Source organism: Peromyscus eremicus, chromosome 13, assembly GCF_949786415.1.
Source record: "Peromyscus eremicus chromosome 13, PerEre_H2_v1, whole genome shotgun sequence".
Lineage (NCBI taxonomy): Eukaryota > Metazoa > Chordata > Mammalia > Rodentia > Cricetidae > Peromyscus > Peromyscus eremicus.
The window spans coordinates 55,292,900-55,318,737 of NC_081429.1; the positions used below are offsets into that span (position 1 = coordinate 55,292,900).

The following is a 25,838-nucleotide window of genomic DNA, read 5'->3' on the forward strand; positions in this document are numbered from 1 at the left end:
CATATTTATGTTTATTGTACGTGATACATTATATTTTCTACCTCATTTTGGTGGCTTCAGCCTAATTAATTTCACTTAGTAACTGATTGTGATTCACTGTTTAAAAAATATGGATGAAAAGCCAGGTGTGGTGGCACCCACTTGGAATTTTGGCATTTGGCAGGTGGAAGCCGAAGGATCAGGAATTCAAGTTTGTCCTCTGATACACAGAGAGTTTTAGGATAGCCTAGGCTACATGAGATCCCGTCTCAAAAAGCAAACAACTATATATACTCATACATGTGTACACACGCACATGGCTGTGTAAAGTGTTTTCCATGCAAACACAAGGTCTGAATTTGATAGCCAGAACCTACATACAATTATCCAGGTATTTGGGCTGGAGAAATGGTTTATTGGTTAAGAATGCCTGCTGCTCTTTCAGAGGACCCAAGTTCAGTTGGCTCACAATCACATGTAACTCCAGCTCTAAGGGATCTCACCCACATGAACACTTGCACACATGTGGCTTTCACTCAGACACACAGATACACATAAGTAAAAACAGTAAGAAATAATCTTAAAACAACCCAGGCATGGTGAAAGCCTGCTGACCAGCCAGTCAGGCCTCCTAGCTGACCTGCAGAGCAGTGAGCCACACGGTCTCAAAACCCAAGCGGGAGGGCTCTTAGGAAAGGATGCCTGAAGTTGACCTCTGGCCTCCACATGTTTGTGCATACACAAGCGTGCACCCAAATGAGTGTGCACAGCCCCACGTCATTTATGTTTGCACATGTTTCTAATAAGATGTCGCATGTGGGATCTCATGGCACACAGGCTATTCACTGAGCAGTGCTGTGCACTGGGGAAGGGTTAGAAAGCAAGTACACTTCATGTTTAAGGACTGGAAGGGAACACCTAGGAGAGGAAGCTCAGGATCACCTATAGGGAGTGAGATGGTGGCTTGGCCAGAAAGCACGCGGGTAGGGTAGCGGGTGGAGGAGCCTGAGATGAGTTGTTTCTTTTTACTTGGAAAGTTCTAGGATACCTGTAGAGGGGTAGGCAGCTTGATTCTGCCCTTAATCACACAGAGCCAGGGGACGTTTTAGGAGAGTGATGTTCTCAGTTGGATTCCTTGGGAGGAAATAGATTTCCTAGATGCCTTGGAGAGAACCAATGTATGTCCCTTTTGAGTTGGGATCAAATCACTGAGATATAATTGTGCAAAAACTATCATCAATTTTTAATGAAAAAATTAATTGTGATTTTTTTCCCCCTATGTCTTACGCTGAGAAGTAAGATGATCTTAGGAAACGCCCATGACAATTCTGAAGAATTGGACAGAACCAGGGAAATGAAGGAAAAAGATGCTGCACTGTGAGTCTCTTCTGGGCGTCCGACGGGATGCCACACTCTCGTCCATCTGGGTTGCTGCATGCCTGTCTTCCTACTGGGGGTTTCGTTTGGGATCCTGAGAAAGGGAGGGACCATAGACTCACTATCCATCTCTTCTTATATGTGGAACTCTCTATAAAATGATAAGCTTGCTTTGACTACCATTGTGATGGACCAGCAGCCTTAGGTCTTTAATATATCTGACTCTGTCATGTGTCATATACCACGGGGGACATGTTAAGCCTCCACTTGGGACCTGAGGTTCTACTTTGGTGACCTAGGGATAACTGTTTAGCAGATTCTATGAATAAAGGTTTTCAGACCTGGCTGAACCCCCTGCTTCTTGTAAGTAGCTACCCCTGATAAACCTCACCTCACCTCCCCTGCCCCATATTGGCTTCAGACAGGAACTTCACTGTTGCTATGAAAGGGTCTGGAGTGTCTGCCGTCATCACCCAGGGACACTGCCACATTAGCCCTCCTCCTTGGTCTAGCCACAAACAGATCAGCGCAGAGATCTTGGCCCTGGTGAGCCCGGCACTTAGCGCAGTGATCATTGAATCCGTGAACAAGCAGGTGAACCAGTTTGCCCACTTCGTGCCCCATCCCGACAGGAGACGCTGGGCTCTGAGAGTCTGCAGTGCCCCAACCCCCAGAAGACACCGGGCTCTGAGAGTCTGCAGGCCTGTGATCCACAGTGTGTTTATTCTCTTCTCAAGTTGCCAAAGAATGAGTTTCTGTGCCTGAACGCTTGTGCTCACTCCAAGGCCTCCACACTGCCCACTCTGCTCCCCTCCCTGTGTCCAAAATGTTAGACTCCGAGGATAGCCCTGGTGCAGGTTATTTATAGGACATCACTGGGCATTTCTGGGATAGAGACGGACACTGCTGTGAGTGAAACAGAATGACCATGTTTCACCTGAACACATCTAAATTTAAAACAATAATGTTAAAAAAAACAGAGAATTTTTAAAAGTGACCTCAGCAAGCCTCCCTTTCTCCATTGAGTTGAATGCTTGTCCTGTGCCATTCCAGGCTCATTGGTGAGGAAGGGAGCAGAGGAAAGGCCAGGAATGACCACACCCCCCTGTCCACCAGGGACCTAATGCTCTGTTGATCTCGCATCTCGAGTGGCCGAGCTGCTAGTCCTGCCCTGGGAGTAGGAAGGGTGGGCCTCAGCAGTTGAACGTTGTTTCTCCTTAGGAACTAGGTGGAGAATACCCAGATTCCACATTGCTTCTGTTGCTGTATCTGTACAGATGTCATGTAATTTAGCTACGTTCCGGACTAAATAATTCTCTGGGAGGAATTCTTAATGTTTTCCAAATTATATATTGAGCTTACCAAATGATTTTTTTGCAACCCATTCAGAGACTGGGGTTGCATGTCCATAGAGTGTTCTTCCTGGTGATGATTTATGTAAAGGGCTACATTCAGTTTACAGTGAGTCATGCACAGGATCCTGTCCACAGACGTTTAATTACCCAAATAAAAAAGTACTTCCTTTTAAGGTATGAAGGACCAAAGACAGCATGATAGCAGGACTTTAATAAGAGTTTGATTTATTTTGGAGCATTTTATAGATAAATATGACAAGTAGGTTAGGTTTACAAAATTTATGTTTCATCAGTTTTCTAGAAATTAAAGAAGCAGTTTGCCTTTTAATCCCTTTGGCTTTAACCCAAAAGGTAGGAAATGCAACTTCAAAGTTTGTGAATCAACTATAGAAAGTTCCCACGGGAAAATCTTATTTAATGGGGAGGCTTAGATTTGGAATCTTAAGCCCCTCAGAGCCATGCGTGGGTGGTGACTCGTGCCACCATGCCAGAACGTGAGGTAGAAGGAGGAGGGTTAGAAGTGCAAGGTCATCCTTAGCTACGTAGTGAAGCTAGCCTGGGCTACATGAGACCCTGTTTCAAAAAAGCCAAAATTAGCAAGTCTTGATGGAAAGTGAGAAATTGAATCAGCATGCACTTGTTGGGGATACATTAGTCCAGCTGGTTATTCCCTCTAAGAACAGAATACCCAGTGCATCCCAGGGTTCTGGGGTTCTAGAACTTGGGGTTCTCCAGCAAAGTTCGAGGCAAACTCCTCCCTCTGCCAAGTGTGTCCAGGACGCCTTCTGACATCGTAAACACAATTCTGTCATTGCAGAAACCCCTCTAAATGTTTTCAGTCGGTGTCCTTTTGTATTGGGCCACATTCATAGTTATCCTTGGCTGCGTGGAGCTGCAAGTGAGACATGCTTGTGGCCTGTTTGGTCAGGTTTTCAGAAAAATGACCACCATGCCAAAAAAGGCTTTTGAAATTCATAATTTTGTCTAGTCTATATTCCTGATGGTGTGACTTATATTTCTTCTTTCACATGGAGTCACTGGATGAATTTGTGACGCCTTTTACGTGTGTGGCCACTCTTTGGGTCTTTTCTATTATTCAGTCTCCTTTCGGGTTCTTTCCTTCCTACTCTGTTTTAAACTTACAGTTCTGAGCATCTTGATCTTCGTCTCCAACAGTGATGTCAGAAATAGTTCCTTCCTCTTGTGGTTTCCCAGCTGCAATGGCCTGGCCAGTCCTTTATTACATTTGAGACTTGTGAACACAGAGATCTTAATCTTATTATTTGGTAATCTTGATGACAGATATGTCCTCTACCTTAAGATGAGAAGAGAAAAAGACAATTACTTAGTTGTTCCTAACGCGTGCCCTGACTTCTAGGAGCATTATTTTAGGATGAAATAAAGACAGAGAGACCGTGAGCTCTCTTTCCACCCCAGTACATAACTGTATATTGTAATCGGCTCCCTAACATTCCCAGTCTCAAGGTGCATTGTGGGATATTCCTAACAGAGGGGTTTGTGCTGATTGTCCCTTCTGGCACAGAGGTTTCTAAGGCTGCATCTTTATGCTTACAGCTGCCTAGAGTTTCTGCTTCAAAATGATGCAAACCCATCCATCCGCGACAAGGAAGGCTACAATAGCATTCATTATGCTGCCGCCTATGGCCACAGACAATGTCTAGAACTGGTGAGTTGTCCGTTCATTTTTTTCTAACATGATGACTGGCCCTGAACTCCCAGCAGCCCCCTCACTGCCCAGTGTGGTCCCCACTAGGAATGATGGGGGAGACTGTTTCTGCTAAGTGAAAACACTGTGAGATGTTACAGTACGGAGATATCTTTGTTCCTCTCTGTCCCCATCTGACTGACAGTGGATCATTCACATTCACTATGGTAGGGATGCTAGAGCTGTGCAAAGGCACAGCCTTTATTTTAAAGATAATTAGGATATGTTGCACAAGCTGAGTAGATCTTTCCAGAGGAAAACTTCGTGCTGCAATGCTCACGAATAAAATTACAACTCAGGATTTGACTTATGCTGTCAGTAGGCACATGGGTTCCTTTGGGCCAGTCCCAATCTGGAGCAGAAAGAAAGAAACTGGCAGGGGCCAAGAACAGAATGTGAACTTCAAAAGAAAAAAAAAATCAAATAATCGAGAGATACCTGTGTGTGTGTGTGTGTGTGTGTGTGTGTGTGTGTGTGTGTGTGTGTTAAAATGTGAACTCCTGTCTTGGTGATGGTCATGAGACCCAAAACTCAAATGCCCACAGTGACTTGAAATGTCGAGGGTGACGTGAGCTCAGGCATAAAACAGTCAGGAGTGATGGGGACTGTGCCCAATAAAGAGCCATGCCGTAAACGGTTGGAAGACCAGGAAGGAAAGGGTTGCTAGAAAGTGTGTGTGTGTGTGTGTGTGTCACAGCACACACACAAAGGGCAGAGGACAGCTTCACTGGTTCAGACTGAACTCAGAGCACCAGCCTGATCAGCAAGTGCTTCTACCCACTGAGCCGTCTAGCCAGACCTAAAGTTTGACTTTTTAATGGAAGGTTTTCTGTTTTGAAATCCTCCTGGGGAGGCTGAGGGGACGTTTGTTCATGGCCACATCCAGCCTGCAGGCCACAATTTGCTACTTTGTTGACTCTGCTTTTGGTTCAACTTCATCAGGATACTTGAGTGTCCCCACTCGCTGTCTGTGTGGGCTGATGACAGGTGCCACTTTTATTTCCTGCCCTCAAATGTGTTTATACCCTGTGTGGTTCGAATGAAGATGGCCCCCATAGGCCTATAGAAAGTGGTGTTATTAGGAGGTGTGGCTTTGTTGGAGGAAGTGTGTTACAGGTCAGGGGTGGGGTGGGGTGAGTTTTGAGGTCTCAGATGCTCAAGGAGGGCCAGTGTCTTGCTCGTTTCCTGCTGCCTGCCAATCTGGATGTAGAACTCTCAGCTCCTTCTCCAGCACCATGTCTGCCTGCGTGCAGTCATGCTTCCTGCCATGACCATAATGGACTAAACCTCTGGATTGTAAGCCAATGCCGATTAAATGTTTCCTTACAAGAGTTTCCATGGTCATGGTGTCTCTTCACAGCAAGAAACCCTAACTAAGACGGCCTGCAAAGCCAACATTTGGGAGGCTGAAGCAAGGGGATGAGGCCAGCCTGGGCTCGTACCCTAACCCTGTTTCAGAAGTAAAGACATTGTGCCGAGCGTGATGGCACATACCTTTAATGACGCACTTAGGAGGCAGAGGCAGGTGCCTCTGTGAGTCAGAGGCCAGCCTGGTCTGTATAGCAAATTCCAGTCCAGCCAGGGCTACGTAGTGAGATCCGATCTCCATCCGTCCGTCTTTCCATCCGTCTGTCCATCTATCCATTTCTTTTTCCCCTACTACTTCCCCATGTTTCTCAGAGCTGTGTTTGAAGAAACACACAGTATCTACTGGACGTGGTTTACTAAAGAGACAGGAAGCAGGAAGCCAGCAAGTATCGTACCTACACAGAAGTAACTGGAGTATGCCCTTTTTCCTGTGGTTGGTTCCACTTAGGGTCAGTCCTGTTACATTTCCTTTATTCTGGAACACAGGAAAATCCATATAAAGTTACCAAGTTTGGAAACAAAACTAGGATTATTCTTGTGTTGTTTTTTCATGGGATGGGTTGGTGCGTTGTATTTACATTCACCATTCTTGAAGAATTCAACAGCATCTTTTCTCAGGTTCTTGTGAATACAGAAGAGTTCTTGTTTGACCTTGGGGATAGGTAGCAGTTTTTAGGTTTTTTTTTTTTTAATTGTTTGTTTTCCTCCCCTAGTCCCCTTCAGTTACCTTGGCTGCACACACACAAATCACCCTGATGTTAGTGGCTGGAAACAGCAATATTGATGCATTCAGCCTCACTATGCTTGTGAGCCGGGACTTCTGGAATGGCTAAGCTGAGTGGTTCTAGGCAAAGTATTCGGAGGAGGTCACATGCTGGCCTAGGTCTCAAGGGCTGCTCTGTCTGTAGCGTCACCTAGGCTAGAAGGTACAAACAGATAGTCTTCCTGAGGCACGTGTTACCTTGTGTGTTCTTGGCGTTTCTTTTCCTCCATTATCCTCTCCTGTCTTCCCGTGGACCTCTCCCGGATATCTCTCTCCTCTTCACAAATGGTTCCCCTTTATAATTTTGTTGTCTAGCCAGGTTACCTCAGACTCTCAGTCTTCCTACTTCTCTCTCCTGAGTGCTGAGTGCTGTGATAATAGCTGTGCCCCACCATTCTTTGGGTTTTTCTAGGTTGTTCTAGTGTAGTTGGATATCTTACATGGTGGCTCAAGATCCAGGCATCCACCAAGGGGCATGGGGGAGAAGAGGAAGGAGGAAGGCTGTGATCTGTCTTTGAAAACTACTTGAAGTTTCTCCTGCATATCCACTTCTTGAGAGGCAAGCGAAAAGAATAGTGTTAGCTCCATGGGAGAGATGGAGGGACTCCTGAGCACTGATTGTGATCGAGAACCCCAGTGGTCAAGGAGCAGCCACTAGTCATGCAGGTGAACAAACCAGTCGTGGAGGCATTAACTAGTTTGTCCAAAGTTATGGCGCTGGCCTTTGGAAGACAGGACTAGTGATGGGGTATCTTATGAGTTCTGATTTTTTGTGTGTGAACTTTTCTTTTTAATGGAAAATAGGTTCTTCTCTCATGCAATACATCCCAAGCACAGTTTCCTCTCTCCCAACTCCCCTCTCCCCTAGATCCACTCCCCCTCCATTTCCTCTTCAGAAAAGAGCAGGCCTCCAAGAGACAACAGCCAAACAGGACCAAACAAGATACAACAAAGCAACAGCCCTCATATTGAGACTGGACAAGGCAACCCAGTAGGAGGAAGTCTCAAGAGCAGGCAAAAAGAGTCAGAGACACACCGAGTTCTAATTTGAAAGGAAGTGGTTACTCACCAAACTGTGCCCTGCCTTCCATCACAGATGAAAGCCGAGTCTCCCCAGGCCTTTCAGACACAGTGCTGATGCTTGGTGGGAGCTGAGGATGAGGCAATGTCCTCTCTGCCTCTTAACTCCAGCTTGGTGGTTGTATGTGCTCTACACCTGTGAGCAAATATGACTTTGTGTTTGGACCTCATATACGAAAGGCTCCTCAAAGCATGTGCACATGTGTGAGTGTATTGTCATACCGGGAGGGTGAGGGCTTATGTTGTAGCCCACTGTGAGACTGTCTTCTGAAATCTACATAAGACACAACTGTCGTCAATTGCGTTTTCGCTCAGAAAACCATATGCCATAATTGGATATTCGAACTTTTATTACAAAGTTTGTTATATCCTCTTAATAATGTGTGCTGCTCTAGGGAGCGTTAATGAGTTATCTCCAGTCCTGCAGCACACAGAGCATAATTATCTGGAAACACTTTCTTTCTGTCCAAGTGATGTGTTGCATGCGCTGTTGTCCTTTTTCAGGAGTGACATTTTAGGGCCATTATTTCTTTTATCAGACAAGATTTTTATGTCCATAAGACAAAAACGACTTGGCTCTTTGATTGGATCAACTCTTGCCTTTGTGTTTACAGAGGTGATTATTCATGGAAATTAGGAATAGTCTATTGTAGGCAGAGAAAGTATTAATTGATCCTCGTTTATGCTGTCGATGGAATCAGACCAGATTATCAATATAAATGGTAGCAGCTTCATCCTTGTTTGCTCTTAAGAAAGAACCTTCGTGAGTCGTTTATCACACAAATAGGATTCTCCTCAATGGTTGTCGTTGGGTGGAAAGCTTTCTATATTCCCATTTTGGAGTGCATCCTACAGTTCCTCTTGGGTGCAGTTTGTACTGAGCAAGCTGTGGACAGTCTTACAATCCCTCCCCTCCACGACACCAAGTCAAAACCAAACAGAACCAGAGAGTAGCCCTGCCTCCTCTCCCCACCACCAGATGGGGAGAAGCACTAGGCCAGACTTTTGTAGGTGTCTTATTCTCCTTCTAGCTCACCCAACAAGAACTAGTTTGGGGAGGAGATGGGGAGGAGATGAGGGTTCCATAAGGAGCAAAGACAGAATAGGGCCATCTCTGGGACAAGTGTTAAATGAAGAAGTAAGTTTTTTGTTTTTTTAAATGGGGGAGCATTTCTAATTTTCCCTTCACCCTTGGGAAACTAATGCCATCATAGTCTCTAAAATCCCGATTTCCTTAGGAACCTAGTGTGCACAAGGGGTAGATTTCTGTGATTCACTGTCATGCCAAATACCCCTTATCTCATGTAACAAACACCCCATCTTTTTAACAAGTTGCCCCTGACTCTGTGCCAGGTTTTCCCGTGAGAAGCCCTCCTTTACAGCTTTCTAGTTACCTGTTAGAGTCTCTGAGGAAACGTTCTTCCAAGAGACCGTTCTTTGGTTCACGTTCCCACCTGTGCTCGGCTGCAGAGGGAACAGAGAGTGTATAAAATGAATATTTTCTACTAGACCAGGCTTTGTCTTTGGGAGCTGGAGTGACATGAAAGAGGGCAGGTGGCCATTGGGACTGGATGACTTTGGTACAGTGGATGACATTTGTTCCTAGCCCCTTCTTTTGGCTAGTTGATCTACTGCTGTGTTTATGCACATCTCTAAATAGGTATCATTGAATTTTATGTATAAATGACTGGCATTTAACTTAGTCCATATTTGCTTGGCATTTATGGTTTTTGGTTTTCGTCTGTGATTAAAAGCTTAGAATTTGTAAACCGTATTTTGTTTTCAATTTATTTTGCTGTAGTCAAAGTGGAACGAAAATGACGTTAGCTGTTTTAACTCTATTTTCTGTATTTAAACTGATTTTTGAGCTAGTTCCACAAACAAAAAGCTCGTAGAAAGTGATGCATTCCTGTCTTGATGAACTAGCCAGGTTCTGAATTCCGTCCCATCCACCTCCTTAAGGCAGTGTTCTCGCTGCTTTTGATCAAGGATACATGTCCTGAGCTTGCTCCAGGAATCTGCCCATCAATGTGTACAAGGGACTGTGATTAGTCAAATTCAGCTGGGCTCAAACCATCACAGCAGAGCAGAGGGTCATGTCTAGTAAAGCACCTTGTGCATGAATTAAATGTTTGCTCAAGTGGAGGAGAGGAGCTGGCAAAGGCCGCAGGCCTCTACAGTGCATTCAGACTGACTGGAAAGAGAGAAATTCAGGAAGCATGCCCCTATGTGGAAATTCAGTTTCTGTGGACATGCTGGTTTTTTTTTTTTTTTTTTTTTTTTTAACAATATTGAACCTTTCTCTGTGAAGATGAAGACTCTTATGGCTTTGTTATTTTCAGAATGGAAAAAGGCGTCTTCCAGTGTAATTACATAAATCGCCTACACAGACTTAGAAAGATTTGGAAACTATAATTCGGATTAAATTCAGTCCAGGATTTTGCCAAGCTTCATCACTTGGAACTTGGCTTCTTTCCCTGGATCTCCTGTGAACTTGAACTTTGACAATGAGAATATGTGGGAGTAGCAAACAATCCCTGCGTGTATATTCTATGAGTTCTGGGATTCTCTGAAGATAGCTATGTTTTGGGTAACTGAAAACAAAATGGTGTTACAGTCATATAAACTTCTAGGTATTTCTTATGTTTAACCACAGACTTGAGCATTGTTAGAAACTGGCTCTGAATGAATACATGTGTCTGTGTAGAATGTATCTCAATGTCTAATTAAGCTTCTTGATACTGAGAAAGTGGGGTTTAAAGGAGTTATTTTTTTTTTTAAGAAATAAATGACTTTTATGTTAGGAAGCAGCAGTCACCCCGAAAGGAATGGTCTTCTGAAGATAACCAGTGAACTTGAACCCGAGTCCACAACAAACCTCGGATAACTTTTTTTTTGTCCCCAGAGGTGCTATGAGCCAGTTTGCTCTTAGAGAACGTGACTTTGAGCTGGCAGGCTATGCGTGAGCAGGTTCTGCGGACCCCTCAGCAATGCCGGTGTGACTATCTACTGTTGAACTCAGTGGGGGAGAAGCTCAACTCTTAGGAGGAACATTCTCAGGGAGGGGTTGGGGTAGACACAGACATTCTGATGCCGCTAGCAGCCTCTCCCTGTCATGAATGAGTTCACAGAAGTTGGATCAGACGTGGGATGTGAATCTATACTCAGAGTAGTTGAATAGACAGTTCAGCAAAGGGTCTGTCTGAGGACGACAAGACCTTCTGGTTTCACTATGAATCAGTCTGGCAGTGGATGAAAGAACCAGTTACCAAAATGTATTGAAATGAACAACCGCAGCTTTACCTCCTCAGGAGGGTCCAGGACAGTCGGGCTGTTGCCCCCACATTGCTTCAGCCCACAACCTGCTTACTCATGTCTAAAGTCTGAGCTGGGAAAGGAAGGAAGCTTAAGATCATGGAGAGATTTTTTTTTTTTTAAATTTAGCTGTGTTATTGATCACACCATCCCCATAGTGGGGGAGAAAGACTACCTTCTTCTGACCAAAGACCAAACAAAGAAGCTCCAGTGAGATGGCATGGATGCCTAAAGTTCTGTGCACTTTAGTGCACACAGTGGTCTGGCTATGATAAGTCTAGAATGTCTTTAACCAGAATCTGCTTGCCAGGAAGTCATACGAAAGTCATCCATTGAAGGACCACTCCTCCTTCATCAGTTCCCAATGCCTAGATGTGCATCAGAGGCCACAGCGGGCCTAAGACTCCTGAATCCTGCTAAAGAGGGTTGCCTGTGATGGTGGGGAGACTCAGGGTTCCTAGGACAGAGGAGGGAGAGTTCATTACCAGGAGACAGGGGCCTCACTAGGAAGAGGGAGCTACAGATAAGAGGAGAATCTACTGCCACACTTGAAAGAGAAATCTGACCCCAGTGGGGCGCCATTACCAAGGGTGTGTGCCCGCTGGCAAGACCATTGTCTCTGCTTCTGTGGAACCTCTTTTTTCCTATCCCCTTCAACCCTAGAGGAAGCAGACATTGAGAGGAGGTGAGGTGGAGGGTTCAAGGCTAGGGACAGAGAGGTGTCCGCTTCCGCACTGCACCCTTTGGTAGACAGTGGGGAGAAGAACCAGTGTTAGGCAGCCGTCAGGGTTTATGGTTCTTATGCTGGCGCAGACTTGAAGCTGTTTTTGTAACTGAGATACTTTGAGGGCTTGTTTTATTATTTTTTAGAGATTTTTATCTCAGAAGGCAGGAAAAGGGAGCCTTGTAATGGAGCCGGGACCTGGTGTAGGGTAAAGGAGAACAAAGCTAAAGCGGGATTACTGATGACTCACTGCTTAGTCAGACACCGGCAGCCACTGTTAGGAAAGACGAGCATTCAGCTCTGAAGAAAAAAAAGGTTCTTGACTTGAAATAAACATGACTTTAAATTTCAACTTTATAAGATAGAATGTCCTAATAGTTTCAAACACTTATTAGGTGCCAAAATGCGTTGAACAACAGTGATTCATCGGCAAATGATTGAGCTTGATTTAGTGATAAAATTTAAAGGCTAGTTTTTAAGTGTTTTGTGAGTCTCTTGCTTGACAGATGTTTCATGAAAGATGACAGGTTGCAGAGGAAAGGAAAATTTGTATTTTGATGAACTGATCTTCTCTTTAGAGGTGACTACTTACAAGCATGAAAGCATTTTATTGTAATCTCCTCTTCATTATTTTTATTCTTCAAGGTCTACAAACCTGTGCTAATATGTAAAACTGATGCAAAGACATTAGGCAAATTAAAAGACACACACACACAGAGTAATTTTTTCTAGATATATAGTGGGGATTCAAATAGGCATTACTTCTTCTAATGGGTAAGTTTCTAAAGACCCTGAGAAAAATCAAAATTTCTTAAGAATGGTGTAGTTTAAATGTGAATTGAAAAATAAAGTTAATCTGGCTCGTCCTCCCTTTTTCCTACCCTGTCTTCATAATTTCTATTGCTGTGACAAAACCCCATGACCAAGGCAACTTAGAGAAGAAAGACTTTATTGGGGCTTGTAGTTTCAGAGGGCGAACCCATGAACATCGTGGTGGAAGCATGGCAGCAGACAGGTAGGCATGCACTGCAACCGTAGCCGAGAGCTCATGTCACCCACAAGCAGGAGGCAGAAAAGGCTAACTGGGAATAGCATGGACTTTTGAAACCTTGAAGCCCAGCTCCAGTGAAACGCCTCCTCCAACAAAGCCACACCTCCTCCAACAAGGCCACACCTCCTCCAACAAGGCCACACCTCCTAATCTTTCCCAAGCAGTTCTATGAACTGGGACCCCAACATTCAAATATCTAAGCCTGTGGAAGCCATTCTCATTCAAACCACCATAACCCCTCAGTCAAAAACCCACTAGGCAGCATCCTGTGACACAAGACAGCAGCCCACTTGGGGCTAGGCCCAGGAGGATGTCAGGAAGACATCCCAGGAAGGATCAGAACCCATTCAAGAACAACGACCTACGTTAGTGTATTTGTTACTTTTCTCATGGCTGTGTCAAAATACATGACAAAGACAAGTTAATAAGGAAGGGTTCATTTACGTTCATGATTTAAGAAGGGATCCCGTTCATCATGTTAAGAAAGGCATGGACTCAGGAGAGGGAATGGTTAGTCATTGTGTCAATGTCAGAGAATGGACTGGGAGTATGATTGGCTTATAAAACCTTAAGATGTGCTTCCAGTGACCCACTCCCTACAGGGATGCTTCATCTCTCAGGATATCCAGCAGTATGTGGCCCGGGATCACTATGAATGCATCCCAACATAAAATCATAATCTTAAAACATTATGTGAATTTTGGAAGGGGGTAAATTGAATGCACAGTTCTCAACCATGAACTTTGTAGATGACGACGTCATGTTGCAGTATCATTCAAAGTAAGTATTCTCTTGCAAACCACAGACCATGGATTGAATACAGTTATATGACTGTCTTAGTTAGAGTAGTCTATTGCTATGAAAAGACACCATGACCACAGCAACTCTTATAAAGGAATACATTTAATCGGGGCTAGTATACAGTTCAGAGGTTTAGTCCATTATTGTCATAGAAGGTGGCATGGTGATGTGCAGGCAGACATGGTGCTGGAGAAGGAGCTGAGAGTTCTATTATCTTGATCTGCAGGCAGCAGAAGCAACTGTGTACCACACTGAGCATAGGAAACCTCAAAGCCCACCTCCACAGTGACATACTTCCTCCAACAAAGCCACACCTACTCCAACAAAGCCACACCTCCTAATAGTGCCACTCCCTTTGGGGGCCATTTTCTTTCAAACCACAACAACCTTCCAGAAACAATGCTTTCAGCTGGGACAGAGTGTTCAAACACATGAGCCTGTGTGGACGTTTCACATTCTGACAAACAATATATTTCAGGCTAAGTGCATTATTTAAGCTCCCCATTTTTGAAGTTTGTGCAGTGTTCTCTTGGTCTCATTCTTCACGTTGATATGGGACAAACAGTGAGAGGCAACTCAAAGAAATCATGCCATACAAGCACACCGAGTATCATTCACTCTGAAGTGAAGGAATGGTGTCATTATAATGATGTTTGGTCAAGAGTTCCTGTGTACTGGAGGCTGGACTTGGTACTAGCAGTTAGTGAAGTTGGAAATGAGGGTGTACCTTTCAGCTTTTCTATGTTTTAAAACTGTGTTAGTCTTCATTATTGATTGTAAAAATCTTAGCATCCTTCATGGACTTGCAGTGAGAAGTCTGGGGGATTCATCTACTGTGGCAGGTAGATCCAGTTAGACAAATGATTAAGGAGTTTCCTTCCTGAGTATGGAATGAGAGTTGAATGGTTTCATCTTGTGGTGACTTCGGCTGATCTGTCTTACTCAAGGATCTCTCCTGTGCCAGTCAGAGTACCCAAGGCTCTTGTCAGGAGACTTGTCCTCTAGATGGGACAGAGAAGCCCTTACCACTGCCCATTTTTTTTCTACAGTTGATGGAAATTAACCCCTGGAAGAGGCAGGCATCCTCTTCCAAGGGGGGGTTCTCTAATATTAGCCACCTACAGTAGCTGCTTTTGGAAACATGGAGTGGATCTAGAGGAAAGTATTGAGAACTATGGTTGACACAGGAACGTGTTACACGTGGACTTTCACAGAAATCAGAAACTAGTTTGGAAGATAAAACCATACCCCATAAGTATTGGTTCAGAATATTATCCACTTCCCCAGGTTCTTCACAGGATGATAATAGAGTTATAATAGCTACCCCTATTTACCCCTGTTAAAGAGGTGGGCTCTTTATCTGGTCCCACCTCCTGCTGGCCTGCTTGGCTCTGCTTGTCCCCGTGTGGTCTACACATTTTTTTCCCCAAGCACAGCATGGCTACTCTTTCCTTGCTCTCTTTCCATGCTCCCTGTGGTGGTGTGTCCGATATCTGTTTGTGTTTCAGAAGCTCTTTGGTCATAGATGTCCAGAAAACACCCTGCTCTTGTCACTGCTAACTCATGGCAGGGCAGAAGTCGCCAATGTTTGTGCCAGTGTGTTGAATTTTCACTAAACCATCTCCTGCAGCTAGCTGGTCCCAAATACCGCCCCCCCCCACCCCCCACCCCATGCCACACACCTGACAACTAAGACTGAGCCCGTGGGAGCTGGGCAAAGTGGTGATGGTGGTGGCAGAAGATGGTGAGGTTGAAGGTTCAAGAATTTCCACGTCCGCTGGCCTGAAGTGAAATATCAGCTCTGCCATTATCCAACTACGAGCTCTGTGAGCATCTTACTTTCTGTCCATGAGACTCCATATCTTGCCTAAGCTGTTAAATGGAGCTTAGGTTATTCTGAACATTAAATAAGAGAGAATAAGTTATCTTCAAAAATTAAAAATAGAACTCCCATGTAGTATCAGCCCCTGCTCCAGGGTGTACATCCAAAGAAAATGAAATCAGTATCTCCAACAGATTTGATGACTAAATAAAGTTATATATCATATACATGCAATTATATATATATATACACATATATATAATGCTGTATACAATATGATGTTACCTAGCTTTTTAAGAAAAAGAAACTCTGCCGTTTCATAACAGTATAGGTGAATCTGGAATACATTATGCTGTATGAAATAAACCAGACACAGAAAGGCACAGCACTATACAAACTCACTCACAGATGGAATCTAAAAAGACTGAATTTATAAAAACAAAGATTCAAAGAGCTGGGAGTCAGGGGAGATGGGAGACGTCAGTCAGATTGCACAGTTGGAGTTATTCGGGAGTCTGAAGATCTGTTGAACAGCGTGATGACTATAGTTAGTAACGCTGTGTAACGGAGTAGGTAGCGATTGTTCTACACACACATGCGCGCGCACGCATGCACACACACACACACACACACACACACACACACACACAGAGGCACCTGTGAGGTGGTAGAAGTTTGGTAGTTTGTGATTATCAGTTCCTTGTGTATACTTGCTTCAAAATATTACATTGTATGCCTTTAGTGCATTTAGTTAATTTACTTCAGTAAAGCTGAGCAAACAAAGATTATAAGAAAATAGTCTAGCGCGGTGCCTGGTACATGAGACAGAAGCAGCCGCTATTGTTATGTGTTCATTGTCTGTCATTAGAGTCCCCATCTCCTGGACACTGTGCCATATTTTTGAATATCTAAACCATCGAAAAAATGCTCTATCTGCAATCTTCCTATCTAGCGATGGGAACCAGCATGTAAATAAATAGCTGTGATAAAGTAAGCTGTTGCTTTATTGGGATTATGTATATCTGTTATTTTTTTATCATTATCTAGGATTAAACAGCAGTCCCAGAAAAGGTACAGGTGAGACGTGGTGGGAGTTTTGTAGTTAATGAGATGCTTGCCGACTCCTGTCAGCGAAGCACATCTCTCTGTGTTTCTCCTTGTCTGGTCACCATTTGTGTGACCGTGGAACAGCAGCATGGAACTGGAAATGAGCTGAATGAGGACGACTATGTGGGGGTGTCTGAGCTTGGTTCGTAAGCTCAATGAGGACTTGATTTGTGAGATGGCAGAGAACCTGCTTCATAATGGCTTCTCTGATTTTGATGATCGCTGCATTGCCCACTAAATGAAACACTTGTAAGGGAAACAATGCATTACAGCCAGAAGAATAAAGATGCTGTATCTAAACTCAGGCTGCTGATCCCACCACCATCTGGGACCCAGCCATTCATAAAAGATTCGATGGGAGGCGGGCACACCTCTGAATATGGGTGTCAAGTCTCTCCCATCTGCTTTGATTTTTGCTTAAGATAATAACAGCTTTCTTACCCACTCACTTGAATCTGTGCTGATTCTTTTAATATTCATTAAGCAGACAGAGTCTTTGTGGTCTTTAGCTGGTGTTTCTGAGTCCCAACAAGATTAGCATTAATTGGATCAGTAGACGTTTTCCTTAAAGCAGTGTATTTTATTGCCAGGGCCAGAATCAATAGAACATTTATTGATGTTTACAGCAGAAATTTATACAGTCATCTAACACTAAGAAATGGTGTCTGAAGGACAGTTGTGTTGCTGGGCACAGATTTTGTGGGGACTGTGAACTGGCAGGCAAGAAGTCTTTCTGAAGCAGGATGCTTTTTCCATTGCCTATTTGTTAAATTTTATTTTAAAGTTAACAACTTTATATTCAAGTCAATCGTCCCGTGTATTTTTGGTCTGCACTTTTAATTTTATTGCCATGCCTCTCAGCTTTGGTAACCCTCTTCTACCCCTCAGATAAAACCTCACTGGCCCAGAGTGAATGAGTTGCACCCTGACCTGAGGCAGAAAGTAAATTAACACAGTGCTAATATTATTCAGGGTACCATGGGAATATCATCTAGAGGAAAATTACTGTTGATTAAAAGGTAACTTTTAAGCTTGAGTACTGCTCTCAGAAATCACCATGGAAACACGAGGCAGTGGCATTGTTTCCCAGCAAAACACAAAGAACTGTACATGCCCAGCAAGTGGAATCAGTCAAACGTAATCCATGACCCTGAATATTTTAGAGTTGACTACTTGTCACCTTTCAAGGTGACTGTCACTTATTGCAATCAACTGTTTTGCAATGCACAGCTTCAACTAATCTAGCTCTCCATGGAGTGCTTGTGTTGATAGACATGGAGAACGGGAAGGGGGTGAGGGCCCCGCTGCCTTCCATCCCCTGTGCTTTCTGTGAAGACTCTAGGGAGCCCAGGCCTTGTAGACAACATTCACATTTTATTATTGAATTAACAGTGCTCTGGAGGTGAATGGTTAAGACAAATGGCACCGTATCTCCACTTTTTTCATTGAAATTACCTATCTTTTTTTTTTTTTTTTCCCAGACAGGGTTTCTCTGTGTAGTTTTGGAGCCTGTCCTGGAACTCACTCTGTAGACCAGGTTGGCTTCGAACTCACAGAGATCCACCTGCCTCTGCCTCCTGAGTGCTGAGATTAAAGGCGTGCACCACCACTGCACGGCCCTATCTTATTTTTTATGGCATGTATCCTTTTTCCACTCCAGAAGGCTTTAATTTACAGAGCATAGCACAACTGTGAGGAACTGCAATGTTTCACGGTCTCCTGCAGGGGACCAACACTCAGCCTTCCAGTTCAGATCTGGTGAGTTTTCTCTGATGACTTTGAGCTAGATCCATGTAAATATATAAACATGTGAGGACTGCATTGGCGTCACATGTGGAGCAGAGAATATAGTTATTAATATGTGCAGTAACTGCAATCCAAGGATATTGCTAGATGGTACTTGAAAAGGAAGGTTTCTGTTTTGTTTGTTTTACTTTTGAATAAAAGTTCTGTTACCTAGAGTGCTCTGATGGCTTATGGTTAACGTCACTGTGTGTCTATCAGGGACATGCAGTGTACGGAAGTCACTCATCTGAAGTAGACCATCTTGATGGATTTAGTGCATAGTGTGAATTGCCAGCAATGAAGGAATTGAGTGAGCGGATTACTCTACTGGCTGTAGTGACTTCTGTAACATTCTCTCATTCTACCCTCAGAAATGTTCCTATTTTACTAGGATGCAATAACACAAAAATTAGATAAAAGAACTACAATGTGCTTGCATCAGTGTGGACAATAGGTAATACAGTTTTTTTTTAAAAAAAATATATTTTAATTGTATGTATGTATGTATGTATGAGTATATATGTGTATGTGTGTATGCATGAGTATGTATGTATGAGGATGTGTACATGAGCACAGGTGCCCGTGAAGACCAGAGGAGGGTGACAGATCCCCAGCACTGGAACTGCATGTGTTTCTGAGCCTCCTGACATGGGTACTACTCCTGAACTCCGGACATGGGTACTATGCCTGAACTCCGGACATGGGTACTACGCCTGAACTCCGGACATGGGTACTATGCCTGAACTCCAGACATGGGTACTACGCCTGAACTCCGGACATGGGTACTACGCCTGAACTCCGGACATGGGTACTACGCCTGAACTCCAGACATGGGTACTACGCCTGAACTCCAGACATGGGTACTACGACTGAACTCCTTAAGTTGTCTGGAAGAACAGTACACAACACACACACACACACACACACACACACACACACACACACACACTCTGAGTCTGTGGATCAGTGGTAGGGCACTTGCCTTGCACACATCAAGCAATCCCCAGTAGTAGGAGAAAGAAGGAAACAGAAGGAAGGGGAAGTCTGGAAGGTAGAAAAGCTTCCCAAAGGTGAAAAAAAGAAACTCATATGTAATTAAATTAGACACGACGGTAGTGGTCGACTGATTGAATATGCATAGCGTGGGTCATCCCGTTTTATATTCTGCACAGAACTGGACTCAAGAAGGACTGACAGGGGCATAAGGCCAATATGATCCAAGCCAATGCCTCTTTATGTCTCCTTATACCTCTTTAAACAAAGAAAACAGGGTAACAGTGTAAAGGATGCCGTTTACAAACACATTTACATTAGCATCTGAAATACATAGAATGTTCCTTCTATGAAAACAATAAAAATTATTGAAGAAAACATAAATACCTTTACACATACAAGGCTAATAATTTAAAATTCAATTTTTTCTTTACCCCAGAAATTATCAAGTGGGAAATGAAATTTTAAAAAGAAGCCAGTCATAAAATTGCTAGGATGAAACTATAACACATTATGGAAAAAACTGATTCAATAAATGCAAAAAGATTTCATATCTGTAGGCTAAAAATCACAGTATTACAGAGATAGTAAACCACTTCAACCTGATTTATAGATTCATCAAAATCTCAGTAGAGTTCTTCACTATGAATTGAAAACTGGTTTTTAATTTCATATGGAAATGCAAAAGGCAAAGAATATGTAAGACAACCTTGAAAAAGAAAAACCTAGAGAATTTGCTTCCAGGTATCAAAGACCCGTTACAGAGTTATAAAAATGAAAATAATCTGGTTTTATAGAGAGCAGATAAACCGAAGGATCAGAATTGAAGCTAAGTTTGCACATGTCATTAATGATGTATATGGTATAAAAGTTCAATAGGAGGAGAGCAAAGTACCTTTTTATTACGTTTTGCTGGCGAGAAATGAATATGCTTTTGCTATACGCTAAATTCAATTCAAGTAGGATTACTGATCCATGTTGGAAAGATGCAACAAGAAAGGTCTTAGAATAACACACAAGGAACATCCTCATGTCTCAGAGAGACAGATTTCTTAAATAAGGTGCAAAATGTTGAACTATATTAATGTTAAAAGTTTTGCTGTTTAAAAGACACCATTCAGAGACTCCAAAGGCATATGTATGAAAAGCTGTATACCAAGAACTCTTGCAGAATATATAAAGAAAATCTAAAAACTACCATGGAAAAAATGAATGTCCCATTGAAAAGTGGACAAAGAGGCACTACACAAAAGGATGTCCGTGGATTTAGTCACGTGGGAAAAGGTGATCATCTTTCTTTGTTATCCAGAAAGGACAAACTGGAAGTGCTATGGATGTGTCCGTGTCCCGCGGCTTCCATCCTAAATGACCATACATTCCATGGATCACAACACAATTTTATTGTCTCATCGGTCTGTAGGTTAGAAATCCAATACAAGTTTCAATGCACAGAGAGAAGGGCCTGAAAGAGTACGACGTGACTTTTGGTCTTTGAGGGTTACTTGAGCAGCACAAGGCCTGTGTAAGACCAGAGCTGATGGAAACCTGTTGATCCAAATGACTCTTCCTCGAGCTGCTGTGACTTCGAACCATCTCTCCCCTATGTTCTCTAAGCACTGGCCTTCATGACATCTGTACTGAAGCTCTTCCAGAAGTACTGATTTCATCAGACAGTTGCTAGATCACCGTTTTTGACGAATCTGGCTGTTCACTGGTGTCTGAAGCTGAGTTGCTAGGGTTTTTTTTTTTTTTTCTCCACCAGTGGAGTTGTCAAATCCTCTTTGATATACGTTAAGTTCAGTCATTGGGGTTTTGTTAGTATTGTAGCAAGACCCTTCCATCTTTCCATAACCATGAGATTGAGGCATGATGTGTGCATGTTATTTCATATTTTAAAGAAATTATTTGTACTTCACATAAACCAACTTCTGCTACAACTGAGTGTATATGCTGTATGTAAGTTAGACGTTGAACTTAAACACAGCTCTAGTTCAGGTCCTTGTCCTGGTTTGAGCCTGTGATTCTAGCATGTCCTGTGACTGTCCTGTGTGTGACCTGCTCTCTCCTCTCTTCCTTTGTCCTTCCCTGTAACTGCACTCGTGAGGACATGTACTCTTCTGTGGTTAGAGAAGCCCTTTGCACGTGGTTCTTGGGTAATGTGTTAGCCTCTGATGTGGGACTGTGTCATTTAGCCAAGCACATAATATTGGGTAAGATTTAAAGTTTATTCGTATCTGTGATTATTTGTCTGTTTTCAGCATACACAGCCATCCTAATATTTAAAAGATAGTCATAGAGACAGAACTGGATCATAAGTGGAGAATGGACTAGAACATACGAAATATAAATAATTGCCCTATGGGAGACTATTTTCTCACTATAGGAATATCATGTGCCTAGCTATGGAATTTGGGGAGACTTCATAGAAAAAAATATATATGATATTGAAAACTGTGATTTTCCCACCTAGAGGTAACCAGCTTCTATATTTGGGGCTATGTTTTTCCCTCTGTGTATATATACGTGTGTGGGTGGTATGTTAGAGTATATGTTAATTAATCTCATAGCAAAACAAGAACTCATTTTTTAAAAGGACTGAGTTTAGATGATTAAGAGTGAGGCAGTCAGGCATCAATTTAATTTAAACTTCAGCAGAAGAAATATTTTGTTCAGGGCCATCTGGTTTTAATCCCCTGCGTTACCAACCAATCCAAACAACTCACCTTCTCCTTAGTCTCCCATTCTCATCCTGTTTGGCAGGCCCAGATCCACCCTGGCATGGTTACCAAAACAAATTAATGCTTCTTAAGTCTGCTTGTAATTAATAACTCCCAACAGAGCAGGAGTCTCCTGCACCCTTGGAATCTTGCCTAATTTTCTCCAAGATAAGTAATTAGATGCACAGTCCTGATAAAGCTTTTCCTCTGAGCATCTGCCAGACAGTCCGCATCTATAATAAGGGGCAGGATGATTAAAATCTGAAATGGCTGCAGGTTTTCTCAGGTGTCACAACATCGATGATGTTTATTACTTCCCTCCACCCCTAGGCCAAATGTATCCCCCAAGAAGAGAAGACTTAAAGTGAGTCCAAAAGGCTAACCCTGAAGTCATTTGTATGGTTTGGTGAGCATCTGTTGTCTATTTTACTCTTCATTCCATACAAATGCTCTAGTAGATAAGCTAAATGTGAAGGATGAATTTCTCATAGCATGTTGGTGATGCTCTTCTGTGGAAACTATTCTGTCTGCCCGTGAGCCCAGACTTACTGAATTCCTTCATGAGAGTACACTGGGACACTTCCGTCATGGGGCTTCCCATGGGCAACTTGTCTGAGATGGGACCCTGACTCAGATCTGTTCTGTGGGTGGTAATCCTTTCTAAAATGGCAGACAGAACACCCCAGAAGGTCTACTTTTATTTCACTTCCCTAAGGAGGGCTTTCCGGGCTTTGTACTACTGATATCTTGCAAAGGAAAACTTCTGAGGCTAGTGTGTGGTGGTGGGTGCTGCCTTGTACATCCCAGGATGCTTATTAATTCCCCTGGCCTCTGCTTGCTGGGCATAAAGAGCAACCTTCTCCTTCAACTTCTTACAGTCAAAAATATCGCCAGACATTGGCAAAGGTTCACTGGGGGGTGGGGTGGAGGAGTAGGGGGTAGATTGCACTTCCCTGTTTGAGAATCTTTGTTCTGGAGAATATCCACAAAGCAGTGGTAACAGTAACACAAACAGATCTCTATTGACAATATATAGTTGGACCCAGTTAGAACTATTCATTTATCTTGTCAACAAGTAATTCAGAAGGCTCGTGTGGAGAACAGTTGATTGAATACACCCTGATTTAACCAAGCTTGAACCCCCTACTGGCTGAATGCGAGGGATGCTTATGGCTTTGAAATGGGCAAGTCCAGCTGTTGAGGAAGCAGAGGGCCGGTTCCCCACGTAGAGGTGTTCATCCTGATGGTTCAGTTCTGTGTCTGACAGTGGACTCTCACCAGGCCAAGCTCAGTCAAGGATAAACACAGTTCCCTTCTACTCTCTGTAGGTAAGATCTTTAAAAAAAAAAAAAAAAAAAACACAAAAAAAAACACAAAAAAACCAACTCAGCATCTACCCAGCAGAAAGGAGCTGCAGTTTAATTTAATTAAAGTAATTATTGTGGGAGGGCATTTTATTGCAGCAAAAGATACAGAGAATTTAGAATGTGGGAGAAGTAGGAAGCTTTAGTATTGGAGTCAAAAAAATATCCTGATGAGGAAGCCACAGATTAGGTAGGAAGGAAAGGTGGGCAATCTCTTAGTGTGCATGGGAGATTGTCCCAGGACCTATTCTGGAAAGCAAAATCCCGAGATGTGCAAGTCTCACATATAAAATAGCCTTATATTTGCATATGACCTACATGTCCTCTCTAGATTAGTTTTAATGCCCAATATGATATAAGAACTTCATAAAAGTTCTATTATACTACTTAGGGGTAATAACAAAAATATGTGTGCAGTGTGGCTCCTTTTGTCCTTTTTAGTCCACTGTTTGTTGTGTGTGTGCTGTTTGCAGAGCCCACAGATGGGAAGGCCCACCTGTGTTAAAAGAGAAAAGACGACCCAGGATTATTTTCATTTATTTCACTAAAAAATCACGTCTGGGATCAAGTTCTCCAGGTTGAGATGTAGAAAAGCATGTTTGTTCAGAAGTGCAGCTTTTTGTCTTGTCCGGTTTCATAGGGAGGGAAAATAAAGAATCAAATCAATTGGACCTATGAAAACAGATCTACTCAGAAAACCAATGTAAAAATAAAAAGGTTTTATATTTTCAAGAAATCCATATAAAAATTTGTTCATATAGCAAAAGTAAAGGTTATAATTGAAGTTCTCGAAAGTCTAGCAGAAAGTGAGATGGTGCAGTGGGTGAAGGCACTTGCTGCCAAGGCTGATGACCTGAGTTCAATCCCTGGGTCCTACCCGACAATCCCAAGTGGGCCCCCACACATGGGAGCAGCACCACAATAGGCATGCATGTTTGCACACACATACATGCACACACACACACACACACACACACACACACACACACACACACTCTATAATCTTTAAAGATTAGCAAAAATAATATTTCAACAAAGCATCTGTGGGTGTATAGGATTATTATTATTTTTTCCTTTGCACCGTTGCTGCTTCTGTTAAAACACTTACTTTTACCAGAGGACATTTGCTATGGACAAATCACCAGGTCCTTAAACCCCTCCTGCCCCAACCAGGGGCCCTTTAGAAAAGGTAGCCGGTCCTCCCCAGTTCCAAGAAAGCAGGAGTGTTCAGTAGCTCTGTTGTTAAAACCATTGCAGTACTCCTGTTAGAGGAGAAATTCCGTCTCCGTTAATTTACAGTGCCGCTCTTAGTAAAAATGAACCAACTGTTTAATTCCCAAACAGCTAATTCTTGGCCCACTCTGCCTATATCCCGAGAGCTGTGAAGGCCCCGTTCTCAAGTCCTGCTGGGTAGATGCTGTGGTATCTTGTGTCCCGTAATATCTATGAAACATTGCCTTTGGTGGTAATTTTAAAATAGCAATTCTAATAACTTTACTTACCAAGCAGAAATAAAATTTCAAGAAGTTTTAATAGCCTCGTAGAGTCAGTTATTCATTGATAGCTATGAAAAAAAATTAAAGGCTAGCTAACCTTTGTGTGTGTGCATGTGTGTGTTTATGGTGCATATGCTGTATGCATTATTGTGTACACGCAGAGGTCAGAGGTCAGCCTTGGTTGTCTTTCCTCAGTGCTGTCCACCTTTTTGGAGGCGGTCTCCCTGTAGTTCACTGGAGAGTCTAGGATAACTGGACATTGAGCCCCAGGGGAGCGCCTGTCCCTTTCCATGACCCGTCACCACTGCTGAGGTGGATAACAAGCCCACAGCACCAGCCTAGAGTAGTCCCCTCCCCCAGACAGGGTTTCTCTGTGTAACAGGCCTGGCTATCCTGGCATCTGCCTTATAGAACAGGCTGGCCTTGAACTCAGAGATCCGCCTGCCCTTGCCTCCCGAGTGCTGCGGTTAAAGGTGTGTGCCACCACCGCCTGGCCGGCCTAGAGTTTTTTACAGGGTTCTGGAGGTTGGACACAGGTTCATGCTCGCAAAGCAAACACTTTATTGATGGAGCTATCGCTCCAGTCTCAAGGCTGTTTTATTTTTTTTCCTTCTTACAAGCTGAAATTTACTTTTGTTAAATTAGTGGGAAAGACAAAGCTTTATTATAGCTCAAATGTGACTCAACTCATAGTTTAAGAATGAGCACTATTAAAATTTGAAAAGTTATATAAAACTAAGATTAATCTTCTAAAACGTGTTTGCTACTAGAAAGAGAATGAGGAGACACGTACAGTATTCCATCCCAGCATGAAAGAACGGCTGGGAACAGCCTCAGAGCAGTCTCCAGTGAGGAGTTTCCTTTCTCTTTGAGGTTCAGTCACAGCTTCCTTGGAGAGCGGCTGCTTTGATGCGTCTCTGAAACACAAGCTTAGAGGTGGGAGTGAACGGCACAGAAATGATGGACCCAGCAAGCACGTCTGCAGGCACCCCGCCCTCAGCCATGCTAAACTTCC

General features: G+C 43.2%; 1 protein-coding gene across 2 annotated transcripts in view; it reads left to right on the plus strand.

Moving 5' to 3' along the window:
• The window catches only part of Ankrd44 (ankyrin repeat domain 44), a 158,744-nt gene that overhangs the window by 90,465 nt on the left and 42,441 nt on the right, over window positions 1-25,838 (plus strand). For both annotated transcript variants that reach the window (XM_059278040.1, XM_059278041.1), the window contains exons 14-15: window positions 1,276-1,356; window positions 4,287-4,398. In XM_059278040.1, coding sequence (XP_059134023.1) covers window positions 1,276-1,356; window positions 4,287-4,398 — 193 coding nt within the window. The remainder of the gene's footprint in view (window positions 1-1,275; window positions 1,357-4,286; window positions 4,399-25,838) is intronic.